Source organism: Heliangelus exortis, chromosome 3 (assembly GCF_036169615.1).
Source record: "Heliangelus exortis chromosome 3, bHelExo1.hap1, whole genome shotgun sequence".
In the NCBI taxonomy this organism is placed as follows: Eukaryota; Metazoa; Chordata; class Aves; order Apodiformes; family Trochilidae; genus Heliangelus; species Heliangelus exortis.
In genome coordinates this window covers 78,831,076-78,843,029 of record NC_092424.1, presented here as the reverse complement: position 1 = coordinate 78,843,029, position 11,954 = coordinate 78,831,076, and the positions used below count along the sequence as shown (strand labels likewise).

Genomic DNA, 11,954 nt, shown 5'->3' with positions numbered 1-11,954 from the left:
TACCCATTCTCAGTCACAATTACAATTATTTTAAGTTCTACTGGGTTAACAAATAGTTTATGAATTTCCTTAGCATATGTGGCTTTTTATTTCCACCTGTATGAGCTGCTTAGCTTCTTGCTTTGCTGTTTTAAAGGTAGAGTGCTGGAATCCCAACATGCTGCATGGTTACACTTCCTACAAGTGCATTACAACCTGCTTGGTTCTTTTTGTCCAGACTTGCTGGCTGTTGCCTGCATCATGTACAAGATCATTTGATTAAACATTTCTGCCTTTAAAGTACACTTTAATTTTGTTGCAATCGTTGCTGGAATTAAAATGAAACTGAAGTACTGATTAAAGATGGATAGCAATAAAGCAATTTAATTGTGGATTTCGTCTTGTCCTTTGATTAACAGTGGGATGCCCATGACTTCATTTGAATAGTGTAGGATTTTTCTTCCCCTTAGATTGATGTAGTTACGTGTGAGTGAGGGTGACTTAATCTTTGCATTTCCATCTGCCATAGGGAGCATTTTTGGTGAGGTTTAATGCCTTTCTAATATGATATTCAATGGCAGTCTTTATAATCTTAGGGCTATTGTGGCTCTTAATGCACATTAGAATTCACAGAATAATAGGAATGGTGCCTGGGGGGGGCTCTCTATGTCAGGCTGAACCTGGTTCAGCCCCTGGCTTGAAGTGGGACAATTGGAAACCCTGGGTAAGGTGAGCTCTGCTTCGTTTATTGAGTGCTGGAAGCCTCCAAGGATAAAGCTTTTCAGCTTGACAAGTTAATTCTGATTTGTGTCTTAAGGGAGAGGAGTCCCAGGGGTTCCTACTTCTGCATCATGTCTTGCAAGGAGTTTGTTTTGTACTGAGATAATTCATTGGGAGAGCAATAAAAAGAGAGGTATGTAATGATTCGGGTTTGAGACTATCTTCTTACTGGGGAAGAAAAGAGATCATTGATCTTCATACCCTCTTCATACCCTCTCACTATTCCATTTCTGATTGAAGTTACCCTTGCTGCTTCGCCCTATCAATTATCTTTAAAGCAGCAGCTTTAGAGACAATTATTAAGGACTTTTATCTAGACGTGCTCAGAGGCAGAACTTGTGTCTATCCATACTCCAAACAACCTGCCACTTCAGCTCCAGAGCATCATCCTGGGTCAGGCTTTGGGTTAAGCTCCAAGAAATCGGTCTGAATTATGTTGCAAAGCATCACTCTGAAGGAGAAAAACAAGAACTGTAACACAGAGAGCCAGGGGTGGAAATCTTTGTGTCATCATCTTGCTGGTTTTGTGTGTGAATGAAGGCTGATTTCAGGACTCTGACCACAAACTCCCAGAGCCCTCCTGCCCTATCTGTTTCACTCCAAACTACTACTACAAAAATCACTTTAGGATTTGAGGGCATTTGGTATTTGGCTGAATGTGGTCCCAGGCAAAAAGGTCTCAGATATGTGTATAACCTCATGGAGGTCATTCTTTTGGAGGTAGGAAACATGCAATGCTGTACAAATGTGAAGTTTTATTGTGATTGTGAGCTTTTCTAGAAATAAACCATAACAAATCACTCAATTTATTGTGAAAGTGGAAAGGAGCAGAATGTTAATGATTGGATACAAAAAACACTGGAAGGTTAATTGCCCCAAAACTGCGTATGTAGGTGTTTAATGAGTAATTTATAGCAAACACTGGTTGTATATGACATCTTGTTGAATACATCTGTATACACATTTATACAAGACTGAAAAGGCACTAGAGTTTCCCAAATAAAACACAAGTAAATGAATGTAAATCCAAATGTGGAGGCTTGGGAATCTGTTTAGGGAGGCATGTTTGAAAGGAGATTTTGAACATCACATGGGAAGTTAGAAACCAGTCTCCTGCTGAAAGCCAGGGAATTCAAAAGTTCCCACTTGTATCTTCAAAATCTCCCTTAATATACTGGTCAGATGCTAAATAATGTATGGAGTGTGAGCTTAATGAGTCTATAAAAGAATGTACAGTACTGCAGCAAGCTACATAGCATTAAGCTCCTTGTGAAGCTGGAGTGAAAATGAAATCTGGCACTCCTGTTCATACTGTTCTTAAACTGTAGAAATAACTGGGTTCTTACAATACTGAGAATTTAAATACATTCCTGTATGTGCCCAAGAAATCTTGGAGCTACCTGTGGGGGGAAGGAGCCACTGGGACAAGGGAGGGTGGCCAAACCTGGTGACCAGCCTTTCATCTTCTTTTGCCAGAGTGGTGTCCTTTCTACCTTTACCTGACCAAAATATTTGTACTTTAGGAATTTATGGGTTTGTTGGTTATTTTTAATCTCTTGAAAAAAACGTACTGGAGAATAATATGCTATGAAAGAAACTTTGTAACATGAAGCTGGTAGTATGTGTATGTGGGAAAAAAGCTATGTTGAAATGAGTAGTAAAACTATTGTATGGGTGAGTGTGTCATCAGCATTTATGGTTTCCTTGTCTGTGGGCTGTAAGTGCAAGATGAGTGTAGGTAGTTTTGCAGCTCATTCTTTTAGCAGTTGTAAGAAGTGCTGAATATGTTTATGTGATGTGTATTTACTTAGGAAATTAAAGCCATAACCAGCAGTCTTAAAACAAGTGTGATGTCTGTATCAGGAGCCTCATGCATGCAGTGGCAGATCAGTCAGTCCAGGGAAGACTTCCTGTAAGAAGATTCAGTTTTGTTTTGGAGACACCATTGCTTTGGTCTGATTCTCAGAGCAGCTACATCTGCAAAAGACTACAGTGTCTGCTGTGCAGGGAGTAATGGGCTTCTTGATTATGTGCAAAATTATGCATTTAAAGTCTTGTTAATCTAAACCCTCATTTAGCTTTGTGGACACAGGTGGATAATACAAGGCAATGACTTCACTTTCCGAGACACCTTTGGTGTTCCTTATATTATTGTAAAGGCCCCTGATTCCATCCAACTGACTCTTGTTTTCCAATATTTTTTTTTCTTCTGCATTACAGATTTTTCCTTTTCCACATGGAGTGTTAATGCTGACTGGCTGTTTTGTGGAAACTGTGATGGAGAGTTCAGACTTCAGTCAGTGCCGAGTACCCCCAGCTCTGGTTGTGTCTCCTTGTTCCTGCCCTGGAAGGTGCTGAGCCTGCTCTGAGGTTATGAGGTGCTGAGGGGATGGATGCAGCATGAGAGCAGGGCCAGTAAAATGTACCTGGAGCTGCTGTTTCATGGTAGAAAAGTTGTTTTTTTTTTTAATTATGAAGTTTTTGGCGTGGTGTCTTTAGTAAGTCAGGTACGAAGTCCTTAAAACTTGGGCTCCTATTGAGCATCTTTCTGTTATGATTTTTATTAAGAAATGATGGACTAGGCTTTTCCTGGAAGCAAGTGCAATTACTGGTGGCTTTAGCAGGTACAAGAAGTTAGAGGCTGCAATAGGTTCTTAGGCTGTACTGACCAGTAACATCTAGGCTGTATCAGAGAGAAGTGCCTTCTCTTATAGTAATTTTAGGGTTTTTGCAGACATCTAATTGTCTGCACTGAATCATTTTGTAGAGAAACCAGGAATTTCTCTCGCAGGAAATTCAAGAGCAAAACTCCCACTGACCCAAACAAACAGATCCAAGGAGAGCTCCTGTGTTTCCCAGAGGATTTGGTTGGCATTGCAGAGAGTCCAGCTTTTGTTCACTCCGTAGTAAGTGTACGTTGCAAGTCATATTTTCAAAAGATACTCAGAACAGCTTGGAAAGATTTATCTCCTTTAAATAAGATCAAGACAAATCACTAATCTGAAAGTATCCCTACATGGACCTGTCAGTGCAGTACTGCTAGGGCAGCATGCAATTAGCAGTATAAGGGAGGTTCAGGCAGCAATAACCTTGCCAGAGTGTTTCCCAGTACTGGGTATTTTGTGTTTGTAATGAGGGTTTCTGACCTCATCCTGCAGGCATGCAAGAATTTGCATATTGTTTGTATTTATTGGTACTGAGCATGATAAATCTGCTGAGCTGAGAGATGTATGCATGCACTCGGGTACTTTGAGAATTAGGCTTTCAGGGGCACGAAATGGAAGATGCACCATATATAAGCAACTGGCAATTATAGTCACTTGTTAAAATAGTTTACAGTGGCCTGTGAGGCACAGTAAGGAACATAGCACAGCTTTAAATAAGTATAAAAATTTCGATTATATATCCTATATTTTGCTGAAATATGAAACTTGTACAATTATTTATGCCACAGATCAATTGCATCTAAGAAAAAAAAAAAAATCCCGAAAAAAAAAATAAATCCCATCTTCCTCTCAGTTTAAACATTTCTCAGTTTCCTTCCTGTTAGCCTATGGGATGGTGCTTTCATTTAACGCCACAGTGCTTCTGGAAGTGATATACATTTATGAAAAGATGGACCAGTATATCAAATTAAATAGGATGTATGCACCAGGGAATATTATTCTGGAGTACTTGTCGATGGCGTGAGTGTCGATCCGCATGCTGACGTATCTTGGGTTTTTCCTCCTGCCCGAGCCCCTCTCGGAGCCCAGCGCCAGCTGCACCATCATTCTGTCCTGTTTGTCTCCATTCTCTGGCATGAAGTGCCCCAGTTCATTCACATCCCCATCGTTGTAGCTGCCATCCACCATCATGGGTCGAGGCTGAGGCAGGCTGCATGCACAGGGAAGCTGTGGACACAGGCAAGTGCAGGATGGTTTTTGAGTTGTGCTCAGGTAGACACAGACGTCCTTTTATCCCCTTGCAAAAGCACAGGAGGGGACAAGCCTGGGGAATCCAGGCTGCTGGGGCACACAAAGCAGAATGAGAGGTTGGAGCCGGGCAGCAGGTTTTTGCTTCTCCATTTTCACCTCTCCAAGGCAAGAGCAGTCAGGGAGGGAGTGGGACTGTCTGTGGGAAAGTTCTTTTGGCTTAAGCAGGGCTAAAGGTGTAAATAAAGGTTGGACCTGTACTGTGAAGCTGCAAAAATCAGAGAATAGGACAGAGGGAATCCACAAGGAGGAATGTATCAAGCTTGACCCACTTGAAAAGAGCAATTTAGGCTGAAATTTTGGGTGACTATAATCTGACGTAACAAAGGTAGAAGAGGGAAATTTGGATTGTTGTGTTTCAGTTTAGACTACGCTTGGAGAAAAATGGAAAAAATCTGCCTCATTATCTGAAAGCCAAAGCCCAGTGATCATTTTGGTGCTGTTTACTGCCTTAGATCTTCAGCATTAAAAAAAAAAAAAAAAAAAAGCAAACCAAAAACTAAAGATAAAAATTCTAATTCCTATCTCATTTATACAGGCAGTGGGGGGGCCTGAGTGCCCTCAGCCTCTAAAGAGGGAGCAGTGAGCCTGGTTGTGGGTTGTCTAGCAAATCTTTATAACCCAGAATGCCTCCCTGATGGTGTCTTTTTGCACACACTGCGTTCTCCCCAGGCAACTGAGAGAAGCAGACTGTAGCTGCAAACTTCTGAACCTTTCCAGACAGGTGTCACACCTTTTCCCAGGGCCATAAAGCTGCATTGGAGAGAGAAAAACCTCACCTTGTCCCGGAGTTTCCTCTCCTTCCTCTCTTGCACTGTAGTCAGGTAATTCACTGCTGCATATTCCAGCACTGAGAGGAAGACAAACACAAAACTGACCCAGAGGTAAATGTCCACTGCTTTGATGTAGGAAACACGGGGCATGGAGGCGTTCACCCCAGTGATGATCGTGGACATGGTCAGCACGGTGGTGATCCCTGGGAATATGACAGAGAACAACACAAGTCACTTTCAAACCAGACTCTTCATCACAAACTGTTGTTGCAATTTTCTGACAGCTGACTTTACCTTGCAGTATTGTTTTTCACATTTGGGAGATAGCTTTTGCTGCCTGAGGAGGGCCCAACCAGCCCGGATTTCTAAAGGGTTTTCTTGAAGGGTTTTCTTGGGTTTTTTCAGTGAAAATATTTCTAGTTCTGGTCTCAGGGTGTTGAGACCTGGTTTCTCCCTGCACCACCAGCACCCAACCCCATAGCCAGGCAGCCACACTTTGACCCAGTGCTGGCTGCATCCCATCTGCAGACTCAAAACAGTCCCTGGAGGGGGTGTACAAGTAGCTCATCTTCCAGTTCCCCAGCCTCACAGCACAGGCAAAAGTGAAACCTGTCTGCTACTGTGTCTGCTTCCACCAAGTTCCCCAAGTTTCCCTGTGGCAAGAGCAGGGACCAAAGGACTCCACAGGGAAATGCTGCCCCACATCACACTGTGGGTGAGCAGAGTCAGCACATCAGCCCCTGTAGTTTGGAGTCACCTTAGATCTGAGGAGGCTCTCTGTGACCCTCTTATTCCAGGGGCTAATTATGTCACATTCATGATCCCTTTGAAAGCTGAAATGATGGATATAAGCATAAAAGGAGTGAATTCACAGGCGTATTTGATGTTTATAAAGTACTGTTAAAGGCAGTGCCTCAATCTCCCAAAAAGCCATGGCCCAAGCCCTTATGTTCCTTTTAATGATGTCTCAAGGTGTTGGACAAACAGCCCCATTGCCATCTCTATTATGCCTGTATATATCCTCTCCACTGAGGAATACAATTTTAACAATAAACTCCTGAGGTGTGCTGCCTGGAATAAGTAAAGGCAAGCTTGGACTCCAAGTCTGCAAAAAATAAACAGCACTTTGCTAAGGGCAAAGCATCAGCTTTAGAAGAATTTTTATGTCCATGGCATAGTTCTGCTCCCATGGTGACTCCTCTGGCATATGGCTTCATCTGTCTGAAGGATGCTGCAGAAGGGGAAGCTGAATTCTTCACACTGCACTGTAAACTCATTTAACAAGTGGAACAGCACAGCTCAGCTGACTATTACCTCCACCCTCCCACCTCAAGCAAAACTCAATAAACTGAAATTTTGTCAGGGATGCTCATACTGACTTTCATCTTTTTTGATAACTGAAGGGTACAGCTGCTTTGGCTCCTTCTGTGCCCTGTCTCTTTTAGTATCCCTAAAAGCAGAGTGGGATGTTTGCTCCCTGATTTGCACCACATGCAATTGTGCAAGCAGGGAAGGCAATTCACTTGACAAAGGCAGATGGAAAGTTGGTACCAAACCCAGTCCCCTGCATGAGGGCCAGATGTCTGGCACAGCTGATTTCCATGCCAGAAGGCAATGCTGGGGCAGTGCATGGCACAGAGGATTTTGTGTTGAAGGCCACAGCTGCAGAAACTGCCTCTTGAGCCTGATGGATTGTTTTTAAAAACAGGATTGGTTTTACCTAAAGGGACTCTGGCAGGAACTGCTCGGCGATCTATCCAGAAAGACACCCAGGACAGCATGACCATGAGGGTGGCAGGAAAGTAGGTTTGGAGCAAGAAGAAGAAGATGTGACGACGTAAAGTGAAGTTTATGTAGAGGCGATTGTACCACCCTGTGTAATAGCAAGAAAAGGAGAAGTCACACCAACACTGAACTACTTTCCATTGCAGTTTACAGAAAAGACTCTTTACCTGAACCAGCTACCAAAGTCAAAGTGTCTTTCAGGACCACATCTTCTAAACAAGATGTATAACCTGTGCACCCAGAGAGTTTAATTCACTCTGGGGCTTGGTGTCATCATGAAGAGGGCTACAGATCCTATGAGGAGAGGCTGAGGGAGCTGGGGGTGTTCAGCCTGGAGAAGAGGAGGCTCAGGGGAGACCTCATTGCTCTCTACAGCTCCCTGAAAGGAGGATGGAGCCAGGTGGGGGTTGGTCTCTTTTCCCAGGCAACTCTCAGTAAGACAAGAGGGCATGGTCTTAAATTGTGCCGGGGGAAGTTCAGATTGGATATTAGAAAGAATTTTTTCACAGAAAGGGTGATCAGATATTGGAACGGGCTGCCTGGGGAGGTGGTGGACTCTTCGTCCCTGGAGACATTTAAAAAGCGACTCGATATGGCACTCAGTGCCATGGTCTAGTGACTGTGGCGGTAGTTGTTCAAGGGTTGGACTCGATGATCTCTGAGGTCCCTTCCAACCCAGCCTATTCTATGATTCTATGATTCTATGATACCTTTCAAGATGGCATCAAGATGAAAGTCTGTGTCAGGGACAGCAGCCTCTACATGGAAGAGTGGCAGTTCTAATCGGACACAGGGACACCTCCTAAAGAACAATCTTCCATGGGCAAGGTCTAGAGGGACAGTTTGCAGCCCTTCTTTCCCCATCTGACTCTGACAACCACGCCAGTACCCACCTGTGCTGCTGTAAAAGGCGAGCTTTGTGGTGGTGTGAAACTCCTGGATCAGGAACTGGGAGAGTGATATCCTCTCATCTGTTTTTAGGGATTCATTCCCATTCTTCCAGTAGAGCATGAGGTCATCTTCAGTGTAGGCATCTAGGGGAGCAGAATAAACCTCAGTGCAGTGCATTGCATCAGCTGCCATTGCACCCACAGCCCAGGGTGGGCCCACACACCTTCCAGGCCACCCTGTGAGGTGAAAATGTTCAGTGCCACCACCTGGTTGAGAGCCACAGGGATGAGGGGTATGGCTTGTGGCAAGGAGTGGACTAGCTCATTGTCACAGCCCTCAGGCCTAATGCCTGGTGCATTTTGTAAACTTTCATTTCTGTAATCAAAATCTCACACTCGTGTCAGATAGCCTACCATATCAGAACTTGGAAAACTGTCCCTTTTAATTGTCCTGAAATCATAAGAGAAGGAAAGGAGACTTAGGGGAGAAAAAACTGTTTGGGGTGATGGGAAGAACAGGCTGAGGCAGTGGGAGGACAAATTCTTGGGTAAAATTTCTGGCTGTGATGCACACATGAACATCTAGTGGACTCGGGTTTTTTAATACATGTGGAAATACAGTAATATAAATCCTTTCAGATAAGGTTTAATAAAAACTATTCCCAGAGAGGGAGGAAGAAAATCACACATAAATACATTAAAATGGAATTAAGATTATAATTCCTTATTGCAATCTTAGGAAGGAGAAGGAAAAAAACCCTAAAAAGCTAAAAGCTTAAAATGTCTCTGTATGAAATCCAGCCAATCTGTGCGTCTGTCATACTTGGGACAAGGAAGCTACAAGTGGGTCTAAGCTAGGTTTATCTCACACAGATATAAGAAATTTAAGAGGAAGTTGATTCATGTCACTGCCCTATAGTGGTTTCTACCCCACGGTTGAGCAAATGGTGCATGTGAAGGGCATAGGATCATTTATTTATGCATTTGAGGGCACCTGGGCAAGCAGGTGCTGCTGAGGACTCCCAGCCTGCAGGCAAGCAGCTCGGGTCCTCTGGTGACCAGGTGGCAGTGGGGCAGCCTGGCTTTTGGGGACACCAGGAAATCAGCACTCACAGCTGGTGTTTAAAACCATCACATTGTTGCAAACATCAGCTACTTCTAGTGGAAAAATATGGGTTCTTTTCTTAGAGTACAAGTCTGCTGGCTTTGGTTAGAGCTCTCATGAGTGTAGGGCAGTTTCACTATTGGTATTATTTTTATTGATACAATGAAACAAGCCCTTGGCTCCCCCGATGCCTTTGCTTTACTTACAGCTTTCAATCTCCAGAGAACAGGTCTGTGTGTCCAGGGGAAAGCGACTGAAATCCATGTTGCACATTGCTGTTACTGTAACTCTAGGAATAATAAAGACCACCCGGTTAGAAACTTGTCTTCTTATGTGACTGAAAAATAGTAAGGCTGCAAGTTTCAGTTTTTATTAAGTAACTATCTGGACAGTCCACTGAAAATAGGTATCTTGCATTCAGCTAAAGCCATTCCACTTAAGTTAAAGCCATTTCTTCTTTTCAGCAAACTAGGGTGCAAAAAGATGACTGGAAAGTTGTGCCCCTATAAATTCCTACCAGATGACCAAAATAATGCATAAGGTGGGAAAGAACAGCAAAGGCACTTTTCCATCTTTGAGAATCAGCAAACCTCTCTCTGCAGAGATCTGTGTTTTCAACAAGTGCTTTGTACAATAAAATAATTTGTAGTCATGAAAGCCACCCTAGTACCACCAGGGGTGCAGGTAATTTCTGGTGATCACACCTGGGTATCAGCCACCAGAGGGCACGGGCAATGCCTCAAGTTAGGGCTGGAGCTGGTGTGCAACAGAGACCACTGAAATGCTCTGCCTCATCAATCGAAAGTCCTGGTTTTGCTGTTGTCCAGTTATTTCTCTTTTAGTAGAAAAACTCTGTGTTTGCACTAGGAGCATCCATAATGCTTGATGCAACTGGCTTGAGCTCTAGAGAAGTAAATTAAAATGGAAGTATAAATGCCCCTGTACTCAGTGCTGGTGAGGCCACGCCTCGAGTCCTGTGTCCAGTTCTGGGCCCCTCAGTTCAGGAAGGATATCGAGGTCCTGGAGCAGGTCCAAAGGAGGGCAACCAGGCTGGTGAAGGGACTCCAGCACAGATCCTATGAGGAGAGGCTGAGGGAGCTGGGGGTGTTCAGCCTGGAGAAGAGGAGGCTCAGGGGAGACCTCATCACTCTCTACAACTCCCTGAAAGGAGGGGGTAGCCAGGGGGGGTTGGTCTCTTTTCCCAGGCAACTCTCAGCAAGACAAGAGGGCACGGTCTCAAGTTGTGCCGGGGGAGGTTTAGGTTGGACATTAGAAAGATTTTTTTTACTGAGAGGGTGATCAGGCATTGGAATGGGCTGCCCAGGGAAGTGGTGGATTCTCCATCCCTGGAGATATTTAAAAAGAGACTGGATGTGGCACTCAGTGCCATGGTCTGGTAACTGCAGTGGTAGTGGGTCAAGGGTTGGACTTGATGATCTCTGAGGTCCCTTCCAACCCAGCCAATTCTATGATTCTATGAAATCATTACGGGGAAAGAATTAATGAATTGTAGCAGTACTGATGGTAGACAGATGTCTGGCACATAATCATAAAATTACTATGCAGTCCCCCATGTTAGTAGTCCTCCTGCATTTGCAGGTTGCTGCTGATGTTTTGTTCCTATCTGGATTTACACTTTGAGTGAAAATTTTTGGTTCAGATTGTGTGCCAGTGAGGTCTACAGTGGTTTCCAAGACAAGAGAAGACAAATCCTGGGACACTAAAGAAAAATATCTACAGGCAAAAGCACTCAGCAAAGGCAGACACTAATGACTAGTTTGCTTTTGGGGGGACATCAGCACTCATTTTTTGCCAGCATTCACAAAGCACTCCAGCCTGCAGTTGCTACTGAATAAAATATTCAGACTCTGTCAACTTGCTATTCAAGATGTTCGCCACCTTTTTGTACAGGACAATATTGTTTAAGTACAAGACTCAGCAGCAGGATCTGAGTGGTCTGATATTATTCTCTTCTCATTTTCTTTCGACAGCCATATGCACTTGCAACACAGATGACTGGGATTATGCAGCTGAAGAGTACATAGTCATGCATGCTATTGCTGAACATTATGTCATTTTATTGTCCTTTTTTATTGTGTAAAGGCTTGAGAAAGCTTTGAAAAGGCCTAAGAAACACCTGAACTTCGTCTAACATGCTGAGTGAAGAAAAAACTTTCATACCAAGAAGGCAGACACTATTCAGGCTGTGAATTTCAATGAACAGTAAGAATAAAAATAGATGAGAACATGAAAATTCTTGTCAAATTGAAACCCCACAGGGAATCAACAGGTTTTTTCCTTGCATTTCCTTGCATTATTAAAAAAAACCTCAGCAGGCTGAGAAGCTGATCCCCTCACCCTGCGGCAGACTCAGCTCTGCCTCTGCCACTCCTAAAGTCACTGTCTCACATGCCCTCAAAGACCTCTGCAGACTTCCCAAACAATGTTTTTTGCCACCTTATCAGTTAAATCTATGCATCTTGCTGATACTATCCTCCTAACAGTCATTTTTTTTTCTTTTTGCCCTTCAGAATACGTTATTTATCATCTGATGTTTTGTTTATTTATGATGTATTTTGCTATTTTGTTGCTGTGGAGGTGATTTCAACATTCTTGAATCACAGTATCATACAGTAATTTCCTTTCCTATAGGTTTTTATGGGTCATT

General features: G+C 43.4%; 1 protein-coding gene across 1 annotated transcript in view; it reads right to left on the bottom strand.

Annotated features, from left to right (window-relative positions):
• Positions 1-1,638: 1,638 nt before the first annotated feature.
• LOC139794990 (gamma-aminobutyric acid receptor subunit rho-1) overlaps positions 1,639-11,954 on the bottom strand; it is a 31,367-nt gene continuing 21,051 nt past the window's right edge. The window contains exons 6-10 of the mRNA XM_071741355.1: positions 9,493-9,575; positions 8,185-8,325; positions 7,227-7,379; positions 5,513-5,709; positions 1,639-4,652 (exon numbers count right to left, since the gene is read on the bottom strand). Coding sequence (XP_071597456.1) covers positions 4,365-4,652; positions 5,513-5,709; positions 7,227-7,379; positions 8,185-8,325; positions 9,493-9,575 — 862 coding nt within the window. The 3' untranslated portion in view covers positions 1,639-4,364. The remainder of the gene's footprint in view (positions 4,653-5,512; positions 5,710-7,226; positions 7,380-8,184; positions 8,326-9,492; positions 9,576-11,954) is intronic.